Below are 21,990 nucleotides of genomic sequence, written 5' to 3'. Positions count from 1 at the left end.
TTTCATATTACAATCTTGAGAACCAGAAATTTAAGAAGCAATTTATACAGACTTCTATTTTTACTTTAGGACATGTTTAACAGGCAAAATACAGGGTGACGATTTTTGTAAGTTACAAAAGTCCTTTGACATGTATACATTTAGTTAGTAGATACTTAGGTGTTACCAGTGAGGACTCAGTAAATATACCATTATGAAGGCTCTTGAGGCTAAAACCATATGACTCTAGGGATATTGGTGTGCTGGCCTGTTAAAAATTGGCTGCTGGGCTTCCCTGGTGGCGCAGTGGTTGAGAGTCCACCTGCCGATGCAGGGGACACGAGTTCGTGCCCCAGTCCGGGAAGATCCCACATGCCACGGAGCGGCTAGGCCCGTGAGCCATGGCCGCTGAGCCTGCGCGTCCGGAGCCTGTGCTCCGCAACGGGAGAGGCCACAACAGTGGGAGGCCCGAGTACCGCGAAAAAAAAAAAAAATTGGCTGCTGTTGGATTTTTTTTAAAGTGTTTCTTTTTTTTTTTAAATTTTATTTATTTATTTATTTATGGCTGTGTTGGGTCTTCGTTTCTGTGCGAGGGCTTTCTTTAGTTGCGGCAAGCGGGGGCCACTCTTCATCGCAGTGCGCGGGCCTCTCTTGTTGTGGAGCACAGGCTCCAGACGCGCAGGCTTGGTAATTGTGGCTCACGGGGCTAGTTGCTCCACGGCATGTGGGATCTTCCCAGACCAGGGCTCGAACCCGTGTCCCCTGCATTGGCAGGCAGACTCTCAACCACTGCGCCACCAGGGAAGCCCCAAGTGTTTCTATTTTGATACACTTTAATAACTCTAAGAGGTATCACTCACTATATTAAAATACTGTATATAGTAAAAAAAAATGTTTATAATGACTTTTTTTTGATCACTAGAGAAAAATAAGTTTATAATAACATACAGTACTTTAACAGTAGAGTCCCACAAAAAGGCGCTGTTGGATTTTAAGATTGACAATCTGACTTGTGCTTTGGGGTTGCTGGTATAATTATGGGAAAACATGAGCTTGATGACAGATCATACTTACATATTTGTTTCTGTGGTTAGATGACACTGTTATCTTCTTTGCCTTTTCAGGAGTCCAGCATGAGTAATTTGGGTACTGAGAGGATAGGCCACCTCATTAGTGACCCTCGGCAGAAAGAGTAAGTATTATGTATTTACTGGCTATCTTAGCCTTTTCCTTGAAGGAGGCAGCAGGGGAACGTTTTATGAAAGAACCTAAAAATTCGATTGTAGAGCTGAAAAAGAAGGTTTTAAAGATGGGTACTTTATAACAGTTAAAATGGCTAACACCCTAAACTCACGAGAGTGATTTTTTTTCCTTTCTAGACTAGTTTTTATTTCTTTGCTATTTATGTCTATAGGTGCTGCATTATAAAAGTAGCCTCCAATAAGGATATTATATTTTAAATTCATTTTTCTGTCTCTTAAAAATTTTTTTGTTCAAAATGGCTGATTGCCTCTGTATTCTCCTATATGGTCTTCCCATTTTTAGACCTCTAGACAGAGAGATATCTTTTTGTTCTAACTACTGTGATAAGTGCCACTGGAAAGCCTATGTGTAGCTATAGGAAAATCATTCCACCCTTTCTTGTGACAGCCTTGTCCCCTAACATGATTGGCTCTTTGGTGTCTCCACTACATGTCATGGTCAGTATCCAGTTATACTCCTATACCCATCCAGCCTGGTTGAAGTTTTAATCTATAAAATAGGCAAGATGTGGTTTATGCCTTTGTTGAATTGGGGATCCTGTTCTTATTGCACAGCTGAGAGTGCATGGGTGTCACACCACCATCTTGAGATTTTTTAAAAGTGTCTAGTCTTCTACATTCCATTAAAAGGCTTTTTACTTTGAAGAGTTATTTTCTGCAAAAAAGTTCATACACATTTAACATCTCTCTCCTTTTCTCTTCCAACTCCATTTTTTTCCTCATTTCTTTGTCTTCATTAACCCAACATCTTTTTATCTTCTCTCTAATAATGTTCCTACCACTTCTTTTATTGTTTTCTTTGCTCTTATTCTCTCCCTCTCTTTAGTTTCTGGTTACCATCAGCTGGGAAAAGAGAACGAAATCAGGTGAGATTGCTTTTCTTTGTCATCTTTATTTTATCATTTGATTTCCTTTTCTTTAGAAAGAATAAAGCGTTGGCTTCTGATTTTCCTCACATTTCTGCTTGTGCACATGAGGTAAGGTTCTTGTTCCTTATGTTATTCTGATTTTCTTGGAGGACTGTTTTCCAAGAATATCTAGTATTCACTGATAAGAACTGTCACTAATTCCCCTTTTTAGTTTCAACTTGTGACCTTCAGTTTATTACTTACAACACATATTTCATAGGAATGCAGTTGTCATTCTGGTTTCGAACTTTGCAGTAAGAAATCAGAATGCATCAGCATCCTGTGCTGAGAAGTACAGTGTTGAATCCTAAACATATGAAGCAGAGGAAGGTAGAGCTACTTTGGGTAAAGTGGGATCGAGGCCTAGAGCCTCTTACTCTTTTACCCTAGCTACCCCTGAGGGGGCCCTTGGCATGTCTAATCCTTTATAGGGGTCATAATTTTAAAATTACTGACAGTGACTCTCAATATGTTCCTTTAACGTTTGAGGCTTTTGAGTTTTGCTGGGAGAGAGGTTGCTTTACCTTGATGATTAGTTGTAAAATAGATGAAGACTGATAGGTAAAAATTCTCAGGCTTTCTATCGCTCCATCGTTTTTTTGTTTTGTTTTGTTTTGTTTGACTGCTTATTAGCTTGTTAAGTTGATAAACATTTTAGACTTGGAACTTTCATCTTGAAGTTACTGTTTCAAAATGAACTAGAACAGTGGTACACCTAACTGGTGTGTATTTATTATATGATTTTAGATGGCTTGTGGATACAGAATTTTTACTTTAAGTTCCAATAATTTACTTTAGAAACATGTGATCATTCTATCAAACTTGTTATTTCATAGAAATATAGTAAGGACAAGGGTGAGTAAAGATAATTGATATGAAGAAAAATATTAAATAAGAAGTAGAGCAGGTGGTGGGCAGATAAAGAGAAAGTCATTAAGGTGGGATGTGAGAGATTGCAGTTTGGGGAACACTAAGCTAGGGTATTAATTGTGTTTGCATCAGAGGATCTAAAGGCAAAGAGACCTGTGATGATCACCTAGTCCAGATCTGTTATTTACAAATGAGATGTGTTATTTACAAATGAAGTTTAAGCTATTTGCCCAAAGTCATACAACATTGAGACTGGAACCTCTATGACAGAACAGTTGCTTAGTTTGTATACTTTTTAAGTCCCTTTGAAATTACCATTTCAGTGTTCTTCTAGTGTTGATATATATTTACTTCTCAAATTTTGGGGAAGGAGTACTTATTGTGGAAAAAATCCAAAGAAAGGTAGCCAACATAAAGTGAGGTACTTTTATTACAGTGTCCTAGTTGATCCTTACAGCCCCCTTTTGAGGTGAATAGGTGTTTTACAGATGAGAAACTGAAATAACTTGTTAAACCGAAAGTAATATTTTATGTAGCCCTCACAATAATCCCATAAAATAGGTAAGACAGATAGTGATACGTCTATTTTACAGATGAGGATAGTAAAGGTCAAAGAGATTTTGTGGTTTTTTAATATATGGCAACTCAGTTGTAGGCTGGAACTAAACGTTGGGTATTCTAATTCTTAATCTAGTTCTGTTTCCACTACACTGCTGCTGGTATGTGCTAACCAGTTATTCACTGGAAACATCTGCCAGGATAAGGAAATGAAAAGGTAATTTCATGCTAGTATTCTTGGGAACAAGGGCTGATAATCAGTAGGCATGAGTTCCCTTTATGTTAGTTAGAAAGTACTATCTTTTGCCATTTAAGTAATTATTGTGTATCAGAAGTTTTTGAAAAATTGTTGCTTACCAAGGAGTAGTCTGGTTTTTGAGGCGTGCTAGATCAGTTATGCTACATTCTTGGGTACACTGTTGAATATGCACAGCTTTATTGAATGGTGTCTGTGTATGGCAAGAGAGTTGAACAGTGAAAGGGCAAAAGTAAGCAAGTAGCAGGTAGCCCTTTAGGATCAGGTCTGTTTCATATAAGCCATACTGAAATAATCTCATTTATTCCTGCAGTTTAATCCTCTTTCTCCCCTTTACTCCCTGGATGTTCTTGCTGATGCTTCTCACCGAAGATGTTCACCAGCACACTGCTCTGCCAGGTAATTGTCTTCGAGTGACTTCTTTTCTAGATGATACTATTTCCTTTGTATAACACTTTGCAAATTAGAGTATGTTAGTGTATACTATCCAATTTGATCTTTTCAACAACCTTTTGAGGTCAGTAGTTGTTTTATAGGTGCAGAAACTGAGGCAGAGTGTTGAAGTTCTCTCCTTTGGTCACATGGCTAGGATGTGATTTAAATCTCAACTTTGACCTAAGTTCTGGCTCCTATTCCGTATTCCTTCTCCTAGAAGCCCCTTCCTCAAAGAACATTATTAATAGTCCTTGCCATGACCTGCAAAACCCTGCATGATCTGACTCCTGCCTTCATGTCCAGCCTCCTTTCATAGACTTTGTCCTCCTCATGGGGAAGAGATCCAGCTGCACCAGGGAGCTCCATTTTGTTCTTCAAAAATTGCAACCCTTTCCTGCCGCTGAACCTTCACACGTGTTCCCTTTGCCTGGACTGCCTTCTTAGAGCTCTTCCCATGATTGGCTCCTTCTCACCTCAGCTCAGGCCACCTCCTCAGGGAGGACCTCTCAGACCGCCCTGTCTAAAGGGGCCACCTGTGCCACTCACCATTCATTATCTCTTTCCTTTAGAGCTTTAGTCACAGTCTGAAATGACTTTGTTTATTGTTTTTTTTTTTTCTTCCTACTTCCCCCCCGGTTTCTCATTAGAATATAAGCTTCTAGGTTCTGGGACCTTGTCTTGTTCCCTGATATGTCCCCAGTACCTAACACAGTGTCTGGCACTTACTGGGCATTCAGTATATATTTGTCAGAAAGAATCCTGCACCTGCATAGCAGAATGAAACCAGTGCCTCTGAATATAAATTCTCTTAAGTTGGGTGACATGCAGAGTAAATATGGTTTCAGTGATGGCATGCCCTAGCAGGTTTTTGTGCACAAGGAGCAACTAATAGGCTGAACCATAGAACTTTTATTACTTCTAGTGGCACAAAGAATTTTTTTCCAAGGTTCTGATGATTTTTTTTTTCTGTTTTTCTTCCTAACATATTCTTAAGTGGATATGTTCATAGATTTGGGGTAAAGGCTGCACAAAGAAATTATTCTTTCATGGATACAGTTAGAACTTCTGCTGTGGGCTGTAATAATAAACTCTGCACTATAACCTACTGCCTAGCCTTCTACTGGAAGAGTAGTATTTCAATAGGGAAAGTCATTTGAAAAGAGAGACTATCACACATGGTGTTAACTAAGAACTTGGAGGATTAGGGGATCTTAATAAATTGCTGTAAGGCCTTTTCTTTAGTTGCATGCTGTTTAGTCATCATTCATTCATCATTTGCTGACTCCCTACTGTGTGCCAGGCACTTTGTTTAGGTACTGCCCCTATCTATCCTCATGAGCTTCTATCCTCATGGGAAGGTCAGGTGTGGAAATGGAGAACTACAATTTGTAGTGACAAGTGCCTAAAGGTGTGCACCAGAGTGATAGCAGCACAGAGGAGCAGCTCCTCACTCAGGCTCAGGGAGCTTTTCTTAGAGGTGGTGGTGCTCAGGCTGTCTTGGAAGATGAGATTTCAATCCATACGAAAGCAGTCCTCCAGCTATTTGTCTTTTTTTTTTAACATCTTTATTGGAGTATAATTGCTTTACAATGTTGTGTTAGTTTCTGCTGTATAACATAGTGAGTCAGCTATACGTATACATATATCCCCATATCTCCTCCCTCTTGCATCTCCCTCCCACCCTCCCTATCCCACCCCTCCAGGTGGTCACAGAGCACTGAGCTGATCTCCCTGTGCTATGCGGCTGCTTCCCACTAGCTAGCTATTTTACATTTGGTAGTGTATATAAGTCCATGCCACTCTCTCACTTCATCCCAGCTTACCCTTCCCCCTCCCTGTGTCCTCATGTCCATTCTCTACATCTTCATCTTTATTCCTGTCCTGCCCCTAGGTTCTTCAGAACCTTTTTTTTTCTTTTTTTTAGATTCCATATATATGTGTTAGCATACGGTATTTGTTTTTCTCTTTCTGACTTAGAGTCTGCAGACTCTAGGTCCATCCACCTCACTACAAATAACTCAATTTCGTTTCTTTTTATGGCTGAGTAATATTCCACTGTATATATGTGCCACATCTTCTTTATCCATTCATCTGTCGATGGACACTTAGGTTGCTTCCATGTCCTGGCTATTGTAGATAGTGCTGCAGTGAACATTGTGTTACAAGCCCCTTTTTGTTTTTGTTTTGTTTTGTTTGTTTTTTTAATAAATTTTTAAATTTTATTTTTATTTTTGGCTGCGTTGGCCCTTCATTGCTGCACGCAGGCTTTCTCTGGTTGGGCTCAGTAGTTGTGGCTTGCGGGCTTAGTTGCTCCACAGCACATGGGATCTTCCAGGACCAAGGCTCAAACCTGTGTCCTCTGCATTAGCAGGTGGATTTTTAACCACTGCGCCACCAGGGAAGCCCCATCTTTTTGAATTACGGTTTTCTCAGCGTATATGCCCAGTAGTGGGATTGCTGGGTCATATGGTAGTTCTGTTTTTAGTTCTTTAAGGAACCTCCATATTGTTCTCCATCGTGGCTGTATCAATTTACATTCCCACCAACACAGCTGTTTGTCTTAATACCAAATAAAATCATGGCTGTGTGTGGTCTTTGGAAGGACTGTATAAGTAACACCATGTCATGTCAGATGCTGAAAGTGTATTATTTGCCTTTCTCCCTTTACCTTTGCTGCCTAGAACTGTGCTGTGCTGAGATTGGTATCCATGCTTTTATCAGGTTTCCTGTTGCCTTTAAGGCCTTATCCTGGTTGGAGTGGGTGTGAGCTTCTTGTTTCTTTGTGTATCTCATTACCCACATCATTATCTTCGTTCTTTTACCAGCAGTGCTGGTGGCTGGACTTGGAAACATAAGGAAGCCTAGGCTGTGTTTCTGGTGCACTCAGCTCTAGGGAAATATTGCTTATTGCTTCAGACCATTGCTGAAAGCAAGATGAGAGAATGTGGGCAATTATAGCTCATCCTTGTCCTGCCTGACATCATTCCTGGGCCAGTGGATACAAAGTAGGTTGCAAACATGAAGGTTCTTTGGGGTAGAGGGAAGAAATTTAAAAAATTTTTAAATGTATTTTAAATAAATACAGTTACTTATTATCATCCTTAAAATTTTTTTTTTGCTTTCAGTTGTACATATATTAGTCTAGCAGCACATATTTTTGTTTTATGTGTGTGTATTACATATATAAGGAGGGTTTGTTCAGATTTTTTCCTGGTGAGGGTGCACAATCAATGGTTTGGCAACCCCTGATCTGTGGGAAATGGTCAGCACAAGTGACCTATGCAGGTTTTAGGAAGTGTGGATGATGGTCTCACTTAGCCCTCGGGGCTCCCTGTTTTCCCTAATAGCAGGGTCCCTGCCCGCTAAGTAGTCAGTAGAGAAGGAGCAGTCTAGCTCCAGTGTGGCTGACTGATGAGATCAGATTCACAAGTGGATGGTGGGCTTTGTAAAGAGTGGACTGTTTAACAAAGCCTGGCACCTAGGAAGGAATGTTAAAGAGTGCTGGTGGTAGGGAAGAGGCAGGTGAATGACCGTATGAAAAACTGTTTCGAATGGAAATTTTATCTTTTTCTTATTCTATTTTATTTGTAGTAGGAAAAGATTTCTTTCAAAGCATCTGGGCAGCATTGGGAATTTCATACCCATTATTAGAACGATTTGTGTGTGTGTGTGTGCGCGCGCGCGTGTGTGTGTGTGTGTGTGTGTGTGTGTGTGTGTGTGGTGACTATGTTATCATTAGGGGTATAATTTTATTTTGCGAAGAGAGAAGTGTTTCCTGTTTTATCACAGCTTTCCCCGAGGAGGGCTGGTGTATTAATTTGCTGTATTGCCTCCTGGCTGTTCCCAGGCTGTTTTTCCTCTTCATCATGGAATTTTTAATGGCCCTACTGCCTCTTGGGAAGCATGTGAGGAAGAGTTCCTTGGGGAGTGCTTCCCTTTTTTCACGTGCCTATAATTACTCTCCTGTAAGAGCACAAAGAGTTTGATAATCATGCCTGAACGGTGAAGATTTCCTCCTTTCGGGTTACTGAGCTGAGGCTGCCTGCTGCCTGGACATGGCCAGTTCCACTCCCCCAAACCCTCAGCTGTGTGAGAGGGAGTGCTCCTCAACAACCCCCTTCCTCACTGCTGGAGCCTTAACACAGCTCTGGTTCTCTGAGTGAGGCCTGGGGACCGCTGGGGGGCGATGAGTGACCTCAAGGTACTCTCTTGTTTAGAATTTCATTGCTATAAACAAAGAAATAACAGGACCTTGATTTTAAGAGAACGTTTGATTGATGTGTCATTTTAATACAGCCCACATGGCAAGTGCAATGAGAGCGAGTCTTTGTACCACCTAATCGATTTGTGGGGCTAAGCGGTTTTCTTCTAGAAGTGCCACTCTAGAAATAAGTAAGTTTGGTGGTTTTCATCCCTGGCTGTACTCTTGAATCACCTGAGAAGCTTTAAAAAATATATCCATGCTGGGCCACCAGGTCCCAAGATTCTGATTTAATCGGCCTGGGATGAGGCCCAGGCATTAGCAGTATTTTGAAGCTCCCAGGTATCTCTAATATACAGCCAGCGTTGGGAACTATCACCCTAAATGCATGTGGTTTTATGACTGGTGCTTTGTAATTTGCTTAGCAGGAAATCCCATTTCATAATTGGTATGAGCTCTGTGCTTTGCTGTTCTGAGCACAGTTCTATATGGGAGGTAGAACCCTGGGCTTCACGTAGCTTTGGAGAACTGCTGCAGGTGAGGAAGAGAGTGCTAGGGTCTAGTGCAGTGCCCAGCACATAGTGATTAACAAATGGGCAGAGTTGGTGGGTGGGTGTGTGGGTAGTGGGCAGGGTACCCAGATGAAATTTGTAAACCAGCTGTTTTGGTTTGGTTGTTTTGGTTGCTGGTATTGGGCTGTTGCTATTAAAGTAGTAAGACTTGGTTCCGGTATTAAGGATTGCTGCTGCTCCAACAGCAGATGGTGTGATTGGTGTTCTGGTAGAGGCGGTGGTATTGCTGTCAAGGACACAGTCATGGAATGGTAATAAGGAACTAGTGCTGTAGGCAGCTTTTCCCAAAATGAGAGATTTATTGATTGTGAAGGATAGCTTTTTTTTTTCTTTTTTAACCATTATTGTCTTAGAAAACCATAACTGGAACTTATCAATTGCTACATCTCTTTGTGTGATACACAAGTCACCAGTTGTAGTTTTTGAGTATCTTGCGGCAGTTTTGAGTTTTCTCCAACTTTCCTGACCTTTCCTCTATTTGGGGTGGTGACTTGGTAATGTATCACCATTTCCATTTATTCCTTCTTAATCTCATATTAGTGTGAGGCAGACTCAGGTAAGAATCTTGGCTTTACCTGGGTGAAAGACTTAACCTCCCCATACCTCAATTTCCTCACCTTGAAAATGAAAATATTAATATTTTGGGGGCTAGTGGGGCTCAAAATGAAATAATATATTTGAATATTTAGCATACTGGTAGCTAAAATTATTATTTTTGTTATATAGTTACCACCCTACACTGTTCTTAGGATAATTGCAGTTTTACAAACCTTGAGTTGGCTTCCAGAGTTGTTTGCTAATGAGAAGTAGTACAGCTTCCTGAGGTGCTTAAAATGACCTCAGGTGGACTATAAGAGGAGTCATTTGGACAGTGCTGGGTGAAAAAGAGAGACCTTCCTGCCCGATAGAGAGTTGAAATGTGATAGGCTGCACTCATTGTAATTCATTTTATCTGTTCACAAACGTTATGATCTGCATATCAGAGTTGTGTGCCCAGCTGGCTGTGCCACTTGACAAGGAGTTTCAAAGAGCAAAAAGAAGACTCAATTCATACTGTTTATTTTGACCTTTGGAGCCATAGTAAACAGCCTCAGGTTTTACCTCGGGGCTTGGGGGAAAGAACCTTTTATTAGTCCTCTATCTGTTGGGATGCTGTGATGCACAGCAGCTCTTGCTCACCTCTTTAGTGCCTTGGTTTTGGTCATGTGTTAGAAAATGTTTCTGCTCTAATGTTGTCCATAAGGCTGCCCAATCCTACTGGAATTCCCATTATATAGTACACAGTTCTGGAATCTTTTGTCCGCTGTTGGACAGTCTTGTTTATAGCAGCTCTCAGCCAGCTGGCATCTTACTGCCAGAGTGGAATGATGAAAGCATTTTCTCTCTCTCTGTTTTGCTATTGTAATATACCCATCCTTCCAACTGATGTGAAACTATTCTGTTCCTGTGGGTGACATGAAACAGCTTCATGATATGCTAACCTTGGCCCAGCCAAGGGAAGTAGATTACGGAGAATTTTCAGGTGCTAGTGAGCAGTTTGTCGTAGACTGCTGAGGGTTAGTTAGGTTTGCATGAAAACACTAGTGGGATTGCTAGGATCTCTTCCTATTAGATAAAGCTCCTTTGTGTCCTCTAATTGTGAGGTCGTTTTCTCTCTCTGGCTGCTTCTAGTGTCAGAAGGCCTGGATCCTCTCATACGTGCAAGTCTGTGAAAATACATTTCCCCTACTGGGTGTTTGATAAATGTCAGTTAAGCCTGAAGGTAAAAATCATATGCGAGGAAGGGATTTCTACGTCCTTAGATTTAATCCTCTTTTACCACAATTTACCTTCACACTTCCCTTGTTCCTTGATTACAGCTCAATGTCTTGTATCTGTTAGTTCTTTATGCATCGGCCTCCCTCACTATGTTGTGAGCTCCTGGTGGACGGGCCCTTGGCTCAGTCATCTTGTATATAACCTCTCCACATCCAGCATAGTGTAGGCTTCCATAAATTTTTGTTAAAAATAATTGAGGTGGGGCTTCCCTGGTGGCGCAGTGGTTGGGAGTCCGCCTGCCGATGCAGGGGACACGGGTTCGTGCCCCGGTCCAGGAAGATGCCGCAGAGCGGCTGGGCCCGTGAGCCATGGCCGCTGAGCCTGCGCGTCCGGAGCCTATGCTCCGCAACGGGAGAGGCCACAACAGTGAGAGGCCCGCGTACCACAAAAAAAAAAAAAAAAATTGAGGTGAATAGATTAGTAATTAAGGAGAATAATTGGAATATATGATGTATATGACCTATGGTCCTTAGAAATATCAATAATTTTTTCCTGATGTTACTTATTTGTGTGTGCTTAAGGAAAAGTACAGCAAATAAATACCTTTTCCCAATAAATTTTATTTTTATTTCATACCAAAAAATGAACTTTTCAGTGAGTTTTTAAAATGAGTGATTTTTGAAGGTGAACCATTCCTTAAATTCGCTTGCCATCGGCAGATAAAGATTGTTTTCTTTCCTTAGGAGTGACTCTAAACATCTTTGTTCTAAATCTAAAGCAGTCACTTCAGTTATTTTTTGCCAACATTGGTTCTATTAAACATGCATGTATTTCTCAAAGTAAGTTTTGTTTTTGTTTTTCCCTAAAAGTACATTCCTGCCCCAGGGACATAGTGATCTGCCTAGTTTCCTAAGTAACACTGCAGTTTTAACAACTCACCTGATCTTTTCAGTTACCTGCAGTAAAAAATGAAATAGATTTGTTTTGTTTATGTGTGGATATACAGAATACTCTTTCAATTAATTGTTAATCTTCAGCATTCACCTTCACATTTATGAAGTGAATTTACTGATTTTTCCTGAAGTAAGAATTTTTAAAGAGTGTATTTATTATTTTTAATGTTCATTCCACCTCCACCTCCCTAAGTTCTTTTCGGGAAATGCTGCTGAATGTGATGCTTTTAGGGGAAGTACTGACCTGGCATTCATGCTGTGAAAGAAGTAGTGCCCAAAGAGTACTGAGGCCCAGATCAGATGAAACAGAAAAAGAGTGAGCTTCGCTGTCTGTCTTTTCTCTGGGTTCATTGCTTGCATACTGGGGAACAATACTTTCATCTACATTTATATTCATTTAGTCATTCTGTTATTCTTTAAGTTAAATATTTAGATTTGTTTTATGGACTAGCTTGGCTTTGGGAATTTGGTCTGTTTTTTTTAGCTCAGTAATTTTCACAGTAGGTAGAAGCTTATGAGAATTACCTGAGGAAGAATTTCAAAATAAACATTACAGATTCTTCTCCTATCCCAGCATGGTGGGAGATGTGTATTTTGTGAAAGTTCCTTACATGATTCTGATAACCATATGCCACTTCAACTGAGAAGGAAGTTTTAACTTGGTAGAGATTTTAGCTTAACTAATACTTAGCCTTTTTTGCCCCTGCATAATTGAAAGGTCCTGTCCCTCCTCACACAGTACATGGTTCAACACAAAAGCAACTGTGTACTGCTCTTAAAAAGAGTTTTTAAAAATCTAGTTAAATCTTCTGCCGTTCAACCTATAAGGATGGGGGTTTGTGTGTTGGTGAGAAGGGGAAGCTCACACTCTTCTCCTGTCCTTTGTGATGCCTCGCCTGTGTGTTGTCCCTTTTCAGTTTCTGTCTTGTGAGACAGCGACACAGAGTAAAAGAACACAATTTTCTTTTTGTTCTTCAGAATACAAAAAAGTAGTTTAATAACGAAAATAATGTAGTAGTTTATAATAACCAAAATATAAAAGGTCTACAAAAAAGTAACATGATACATTCGTGCCCCGGTCCGGGAAAATCCCACACGCCTCGGAGTGGCTGGGCCCGTGAGCCATGGCGGCTGGGCCTGCGCTTCTGGAGCCTGTGCTCCGCAACGGGAGAGGCCACAACAGTGAGAGGCCCATGTATCGCAAAAAAACAAAACAAACAAACAAACAAAAAACCAGTTTATTTTGGGCTTCCCTGGTGGCGCAGTGGTTGAGAGTCTGCCTGCCGATGCAGGGGACCCAGGTTTGTGCCCCGGTCCGGGAGGATCCAGCAGAGCGGCTGGGCCCGTGAGCCATGGCCGCTGAGCCTGTGCGTCCGGAGCCTGTGCTCCGCAACGGGAGAGGCCACAGGAGTGAGGCCCGTGTACAGTGAAAAAAAAAGTAACATGATACAAAAATAAAACAACACGAATTAAAGAAATAACACATTAAACAGAAAGGGAGCCAAGTGGTTAAATACTTCTAAGTGAAAATGGGGGTGGGGATAGTTCAGTCTATTTTTCTTTCCCTTCCTTAATGCTTTATGTCTACAATTTATAGATATGGAATTTTGGGGGATAAACAGAAAATTGGAACTGCCTCTTGAATAGGAAGCTGAGCTGCAGCAGTTGCCTGCCGCCACGCACAGGTCCTCAAAGAACACAAGGGACCCTTCCAGCCCACACAGAGTGCTCTCCACTCCTGTGCAGGCCTCTCCTAACGTTCTTAATGTGCTGCACAGCACGGCAGGTTCATCTCCTGTCTCCTTTAACCCTCCTGCTCCGAGCACCCAGCTTCCTCTTGACTTTCCCCTGGCTCGTTCTGAGTTCCCGTCCTTCTTTGTCCTCTAAGGCAGCGGTTCCCAACCTTTTTGGCACCAGTTTCATGGAAGACAGTATTTCCACAGACAGGGTGGGGGGATGGGGGATGGTTCAGGCAGTAATGTGAGAGATGGGGAGCGGCAGATGAAGCTTGACTCGCTTGCCCGCCACTCACCTCCTGCTGTGCGGCCCGGTTCCTAACAGGCTGCGGACTGGTAGCTGTCCGTGGCCCAGGGGTTGGGGACCCCTGCTCTAAGGTTTTTCCCAAGTAGGGAAAATTAGATTTCCCCAAGCTGTAAACTCTACCATTACTAGGGTTCACTTGGACCTGTCCTACTGTAACAGTTCGGCTGTGTCTCATCCTCCCTCCCCATATCTTTACTAGGAAGGCACACAGAGAAGATATACCTTCTGTACTCAGCCCTAAGTTGTGAAGTTATTCTACTTCTTTTGAAATAGCTCTCCAACCTGGAAATGATCTTAAGAGAAATGTTTTAAGAGGGAAGGAGCACTAAGCTGAATTTTAGGAATGAACATGACTTCTCTTTATCTCTGCCTCAGTTTCTCTCTTATGCAGATTCTGTAACTAGGAAAGCTGTGCAGCTGGAAATGGGACTAGGCTACAAGCCCATTAGGGAAGAGACTGTCTGTTGTGTTCACCACCAAACCCACCCAGTGCTCAGTAAAAACTCAGTAAACAATGAAAGGAGCAAAAAAAAAACCCTCCTGAGTAGAAAGGCAATAGTCCACACAGAAATATGTACTTTTACAACAAAATAAGGTTATTGACTTAATAAACTGTGTTACCTGGTTTCAGAAAGCCTTCAGTTCTTTCCTAAGTTATAACCAGAGGAATTTACAAAATTTGAAGGCGTAACAATTAGGAGTGGGAATGGGGTGGTAGAAGTAGATCGTTTACTGCAGAGAAGTTACAGGCTGAAGGCTTAGCAGTCAGGGTGGGGGGTCGTTTAACGTAGGGACAATTAACCCTGAAGCCCTTAACATCACCGAGCAGGGACGAGTGGGGATCCAAGAAGCAAGGCCTAGAGGGGCTGGTAGTGCAAGGGCCACCTAAGCCTTTGAGTCCACAGCAGCCTTCTAAGGACATTGCAGAATATAGTGCAGTGAATAACTATGTGCAGAATAGTAGGTAAGTAATACTTATTTTCATTTTACTGAAATAGATAAGCATTTAAAAACTGCCATATTTCCATTTAAAGCGGTTAAAAATGTAAACATTTTGGTACATAAATGGCTTCATCTTTTTACTCCAAAATGTGTCATTCCTGGAAAATGTGAGATAAATGTTACTTACTAGATCCATAAAGGAGTGATAATATGTGCCTTCAACCATCTTACTGACATACATCAAACATGCAGAGCTGTGAAATGATGGATGGTGTGTAAATAAAAGGCAGTATTTATTTCATTTAGCTCAAGTTAATACTTTGAGAATTACTATCTTAAAACCCTTTTGAGTGCTTTTCTTCTGCTTGTTATTTTGCATCTGTCAAAACTTAGCATTTTATAAACATTGATTGACCTTGAAGAGCAATATTTTTTTATATATAAATTTATTTATTTTATTTTATTTATTTATTTTTGGCTGCGTTAGGTCTTTGTTGCTGCGCGGGCTTTTCTCTGGTTGCGGCGAGCCAGGGCTACTCTTTGTTGCAGTGCGCAGGCTTCTCATTGCGGTGGCTTCTCTTGTTGTGGAGCACAGGGTCTAGGCACGCGGGCTTCAGTAGTTGTGGCATGCGGGCTCAGTAGTTGTGACTCACGGGCTCTAGAACACAGGCTTAGTAGTTGTGGTGCACAGGCTTAGCTGCTCCACAGCATGTGGGATCTTCCCAGACCAGGGCTCAAACCCGTGTCCCCTGCATTGGCAGGCAGACTCTCAACCACTGCACCACCAGGGAAGCCCAAAGAGCAATATTTTTTAATTAAACTTTTTATTGAAGGATAATACACATACAGAGAAGTGTACAAAGAAATATACACCTGATGAATTTTCATGAAGCCGTATCCAAGTAACCCAGCATCTAGATCCAGAAACAGAACATTAGCAGAAAGAATCCCAAAAGTTCCCTGTGCCTTTTCTAGTCACTGTCCCTCTTCCCCTACTACCCACAGCTCAAGGGTAACCACTGTCTTGTCTAATAACATAGTTTAGTTTGAAGAAATGGTGTTAACATTTAATCTGAAAAGTTTTGGAGAGTCCTTTAGTGAGCTTAAGGTAAAGAAGAGCATGGCTGTAAACTGTTACCCTTTGTTTGACTTGTTTCTCTTTCTGAAGGTCTTTAGGAGAAGCATGATTGAATTAGAGCAAAGAGCTTGGATAGTTAATACTCAAGTACCTTGTTTGTGGAAAAAATGGAAGTTCTATTCTGTACATTTTTCTGTTTTGAGGAGAAACAAAATTTGTAGTGTCACTTTCTTTTCTGCCTGTGTCTTTGGCTTCAAAGGAAATTATCACCTCTGCATTTAGACCTGTCTACCTTTGATGTTCTGTCCTCCATGTTTCTAATTATTAAATCAGCATGCTGATTTAGACTTATTCCCAGGACTCTGTAGGATATGAAAAATGGATTGTTTCCCTATTTTACATGTTTATACTTACATTTCACTTTGGGATTTCAGAATTAACTATTCATGGAGTACCTAACTTGCAGTTAACTCTTTTGCCGTATAGATGTAAATGATCAATATAAGGTGATTTGGTGGAATTTTCCAAACCACAGGCTTTATATTGTAAATATCTACCTGTTGTAGTGTAGTGTTGCATTCTAAAAGTTTTCTTATGATTTCAGTCAAATTCTTTTATTTTCTTATTTATAAATTGAATTGACTCCTAAGCTTTTGCTCTTTAAAGAGTGTGTGTGTGTGTGTGTGTGTGTGTGTGTGAGAGAGAGAGAGAGAGAGAGAGAGAGAGAGAGAACCCATGTGCATACACAGGCCCATATGCTTTTTTAAAATTTATTTTTTTTATTTATTTATTTTTGGCTGCGTTGGGTCTTCGTTGCTGTGCTCAGGCTTTTGTCTGGTTGCGGCGAGTGGGGTCTACTCTTCGTTGTGGTGCATGGGCTTCTCATTGGTGGTGGCCTGTCTTGTTGTGGAGCATGGGCTCTAGGCGCGCAGGCTTCAGTAGCTGTGGGGCACATGGGCTTAGTTGCTCCGCGGCATGTGGGATCTTCCAGGACCAGGGCTCGAAGCTGTGTCGCCTGCATTGGCAAGCGGATTCCTAACCACTGCGCCACCAGGGAAGCCCTCCATATGCTTTTAAACTGTGGAAGTTGCCAGATTGGGGACCTCTGAATAGGAAAATTTGCCCATTCAACAGTAGTCTTGTTGCCTTGCTAACTAGGTTCTTTTAGATTTGACTGAGGTTTCAGTTTTAAGACTATTAAGCCATGAGATTGAATCCCCAGCTAGGACTACGAATTAGGAGTTCATCTGATATAATTTTATTAGAGTCCTTTTTATATGTTTTGTACTCTGGCTATGTTTTAAAAATTGTGGTAAAATATCATAACATAAAATTTACCATTTTAGGGAATTCCCTGGCAGTCCAGTGGTTAGGACTTGACACTTTCATTGCCGTGGGCCCGGGTTCAATCCTGGTGGGCAACTAAGATCCTGTAAGCTGTGCGACATGGCCAAAAAAAATTTTTTTTTACCATTTTAACCACCTATAAGTGTACAGTTGAGTATTTTGTTTTTAGAACTTGTAGTCATTCGTATCAGTTCTTTTCAACAGATATTTAGTGGGGATCAGCTATATGCCTTGTGCGGAAGTTGGTAGGTCACTGGAAAATTATGAAAGAAATGTAAATATAGTCCCTGTTCTCAAGGAGATTAGCCTCATTAGGGAAAAAAGATATGTATACACCGGTTAAATAATGATTCATGGTAGATAAGGCCTAAGATGTTCAAGGAAAGCTTTGTATAAACGTGAGGCTCAGCTTGGTCCTTAGTCAGGGGTAGGATCTATCTAGGTTGAGAGGAAGGAGGAAGTAGGGAACTAAAATAGCATACCAGCATCCTAGCTATGGCAATCAGAGAAGAAAAAGAAATGAAAGAAATCCAAATTGGAAAAGAAGAAGTAAAACCGTCACTGTTTGCAGATGACATGATACTATACATAGAAAATTCTAAAGATGCTACCAGAAAACTACTAGAGCTCATCAGTGAATTCTGTAAAGTTGCAGGATACAAAATTAATACACAGAAATTTCTTTGATTTCTGTACACTAACAACAAAAGATCAGAAAGAGAAATTAAGGAAACAATCCCTTTTACCATTGCATCAAAAAGAATATAATACCAGGAGTAAACCTACCTAAAGAGGCAGAAGACCTGTATTCCGAAAACTATAAGACACTGATGAAAGAAATCGAAGATGAGACAAACAGATGGAAAAATATATTCTTGGATTGGAAGAATCAGTATTGTCAAAATGACTGTACTACCCAAGGCAATCTGCAGATTCAGTGCAGTCCCCATCAAATTACCAATGGCATTTTTCACAGAACTAGAACAAAAAATATTAAAATTTGTATGGAGACACAAAAGACCCGGAATAGCCAAAGCAATCTTGAGAAAGAAAAACAGAGATGGAGGAATCAGGCTCCCTGACTTCAGACTATGCTACAAAGCTACAGTCATCAAAACAGTATTGGTACTGGCACAAAAACAGAAATACAAATCAATGGAACAGGATAGAAAGTCCAGAGATAAATCCATGCATCTGTGGTCAATTAATCTACGACAAAAGGAGGCAAGAATATACAATGGAGAAAAGACAGTCTCTTCCATAAGTGGAGCTGGAAACACTGGACAGCTACTTGTAAAAGAATGAAATTAGAATATTCTCTTAACACCATACACAAAAATAAACTCAAAGTGGATTAAAGACCTAAATATAAGACCAGATACTATAAAATTCTTAGAGGAAAACATAGGTAGAACACTCTTTGACATAAATCACAGCAATATCTTTTTGGATCCACCTCCTCGAGTAATGAAAATAAAAACAAAAATAAACAAATGGGACCTGATTAAACTTAAAAGCTTTTGCACAGCAAAGGAAACCATAAACAAAACAAAAAGACAACCCACAGAATGGGAGAAAATATTTGCAAACGAATCAACTGACAAGGGATCAATCTCCAAAATATACAAACAGCTCATGCAGCTCAATGGCAAAAAAAATAAACAACCCAGTCAAAAAGTGGGCAGAAGATCTAAAAAGACATTTCTCCAAAGAAGACATACAGATGGCCACAATGCACATGAAAAGATGCTCAACATCACTAATCATTAGAGAAATGCAAATCAAAACTACAGAGAGGTACCACCTCATGCCAGTCAGAATGGCCATCATTAAAAAGTCTACAAATAAGAAATGCTGGAGAGGGTGTGGAGAAAAGGAAACCCTCCTACATTGTTGGTGGGAATGTAAGTTAGTGCATCCACTGTAGAAAACAGTGTGGAGGTTCCTCAGAAAACTAAAAATAGAATTATCATATGATCCAGCAGTCCACTCCTGAGCATATATCCAGAGAAAATGAGTCTGTCATACAGAGTGAAGTAAGTCAGAAAGAGAAAAACAAATACCATATGCTAACACATATATATGGAATCTAGGAAAAAAAAAAAAGGTTTCTGAAGAACCTAGGGGTAGGACAGGAATAAAGACGCAGACATAGAGAATGGACTTGAGGACATGGGGAGGGGGAAGGGTAAGCTGGGACAAAGTGAGAGAGTGGCATGGACATATATACACTACCAAGTGTAAAGTGGATAGCTGGTGGGAAGCATCCACGTAGCACAGGGAGATCAGCTCGGTGCTTTGTGACCACCTGGAGGGTGGGATAGGGAGGGTGGGAGGGAGACACAAGAGGGAGGAGATATGGGGATATATGTATATATATAGCTGATTCACTTTGTTATAAAGCAGAAACTAACACACCATTGTGGAGCAATTATACTCCAATAAAGATGTTAAAAAAAAAAGATACATGCACCCCAATGTTCATTGCAGCACTATTTACAATAGCCAAGGTATAGAAGCAACCTAAATGTCCATTGACAGAAGAATAGTTAAAGAAGATGTGGTACGTATATACAGTGGAATATTACTCAGCCATAAAAAGGAATGAAATAATGCCGTTTACAGCAAGATGGATGGACCTAGAGATTATCATACTAAGTGAAGTAAGTCAGACAAAGACAAATACCATACGACATCACTTTTGTGTGGAATCTAAAAAGCTATACAAATGAACTTACTTACAAAACAGAAACACGTAGAAAGCAAACTTATGGTTACTGAATGGGAAAGGTTGTGGGAGGGATAAATTAGGAGTTTGGGATTAACATATATACACTATTATATATAAAATAGATAATCAACAGGAACCTACTGTATATCACAGGGAACTCTACTCAGTATTCTGTAATAACCTGTATAGGAAAAGAATCTGAAAAAGAATGGATATATGTATATGTTTAACTGAATCACTTTGCTGTACACCTGAAACTAACACAATATTGTAAATCAACTATACTCCAATATAAAAATAAAAATTAAAAAAAATAGTTTACCAGCTATTTCATTGTTAAGTCCATTGCCTTTCAGAGAATCTTTTGCTTTTCTAGCTTTGAAGCTCTCACTCTTTTTTTTTCTTCTGGCCGCGACGTGTGGCATGTGAGATCTTAGTTCCCTGACCAGGGATCAAACGCACACCCCCTGCAGTGGAAGCACAGAGTCTTAACCACTGGACTGCCAGGGAAGTCCCCCCTTTCTTTTTTTTTTAAATAAGCTGAATATTCAATTGAGGGAACATATTTTTGCCACATGTTTTTAAAAATCACAGAAACTAAACTTACTTATTATGTAATATAGACACTATTAAAAATCCAGATTTATAGTGATAGAAGGGTTAAACTTCCTATTAAAATTCTGTGCAAATACCTGTGTTCATGTAATGTTAAACTTTTCAATATATTACCAGTTGGGAATAGGTATTTCATTAGTGAGTTTAGAACAATTTCGGTTATAGTTTTTATGAAAAATAATTGTACAAAAAAGAGCATGTAATGAAATACATACTTATTGAAATTAATCATGAATTCAGATAAGTTTACAGTGGGTATATATAGTATATAAAGAATAAGTTATGATTAATTCTGAATAAACTTGTACTGACACTTGATGGCAAAGGATGGTGCCCATTTTGTTAGTCTGTGTCTATAATGGGTCAGGGGTTTCATCTGGGCTGAACATATTCTCTTACAATAAGAATTACGAAGTTAAAACAGTATTTTTTCTTTCTCATATCTGCAGACAGGCAAACATACACCTAGGACCGCCATGTTCACGTGACATCAAGAGGAAACGGAAACCTGTGGCTACAGCATCTCTGTCCAGCCCAAGTGCCAGTAATTATATATGTAGTTATCCTTTATTGACCACCTACTGTGTGTCAGGCACTGAATTATATGTTTTATATACCTTTTCATCTCTGACCCTGAAGTCTGTGCTTTTCCACTGTGTCTTACAGCTTTCTTGAGTTTGAATCCCTATATTCCACTATCAACAGTCTTTAGTCATCTGTACTTTTGCTTTAGCACAGACAGGAAATTAGGTGTGTGGTAATGAAAATCCTGGTAGGGTGGCAGTTTAGTCAATAGCGAAGGAGCCATATGGATTTATTTACTTTCATGTTTGGTATACAGCACAATACATTATCACTGTTTTAATGTCTAATAGAGTGCTAATATTCTACCGTTCAAGAAATTTCTAATTAAGTTTTCAAGTTAAAACTTAAGGTTTTCTAGGCAAAACTGGTTCATAGAAACCAAAATAATGGTTATCTTCAGTGGGAGGTAGTGACCAGAGGAGGACATAAAAAAGTCTTCTGGGATGCTGGAAATACTTTATATCAAGAACTAGGTGGGGATTACATGAGTGTGTATACATGTAAAGATTCACTGAGCTGCACATTTACATACATACAGGTATGTTATCCTTAAATGAAAAAAGGGGAATAATTACGTATTTATATCAGCAAGAATACTGGATGTCTATAGATATTTTTCTTTGAAGTTAAGAGAAGATAATTAAATGTAATTATTAATCATAGGAAATAATACTTTGTGTATTTCAATACATTTTGGGGTGAATTGCTCTGGTTAAAAAGGGCATATCTGCTTGTAGGACCTATCAGAAATACCTATGGTTATTTTCTTGATGATGGTGAATTCACTTTGAGGGAATTGAGCATATCATAAATTATTTTATTTTCTTCAGAAAATACTATATATTATATAGATCAGAGTAATTGATGCCTGAGTAAAGAGTAGACCTCAGACAGATA

The 21,990-nt window shown here is 40.0% G+C and overlaps 1 protein-coding gene across 6 annotated transcripts in view; it reads left to right on the top strand.

The window, feature by feature from the left end:
* The window catches only part of GPATCH2L (G-patch domain containing 2 like), a 67,060-nt gene that overhangs the window by 25,327 nt on the left and 19,743 nt on the right, over positions 1-21,990 (top strand). For 3 of the 6 annotated variants that reach the window (XM_079905941.1, XM_079905942.1, XM_079905944.1), the window contains exons 6-9: positions 1,104-1,171; positions 2,164-2,218; positions 4,147-4,232; positions 20,958-21,064. In XM_079905941.1, coding sequence (XP_079762067.1) covers positions 1,104-1,171; positions 2,164-2,218; positions 4,147-4,232; positions 20,958-21,064 — 316 coding nt within the window. Of the gene's footprint in view, positions 1-1,103; positions 1,172-2,163; positions 2,219-3,713; positions 3,795-4,146; positions 4,233-20,957; positions 21,065-21,990 lie in introns of those variants that run through there. The other 3 variants (XR_013825136.1, XM_079905943.1, XM_079905945.1) reach the window with 3 other exon arrangements.

Source organism: Stenella coeruleoalba (genome assembly GCF_951394435.1).
Source record: "Stenella coeruleoalba genome assembly, chromosome: 2".
Taxonomy (NCBI): domain Eukaryota; kingdom Metazoa; phylum Chordata; class Mammalia; order Artiodactyla; family Delphinidae; genus Stenella; species Stenella coeruleoalba.
The sequence above is the reverse complement of the archived record's forward strand: the minus strand, read 5'-3'. Positions and strand labels throughout refer to the sequence as shown.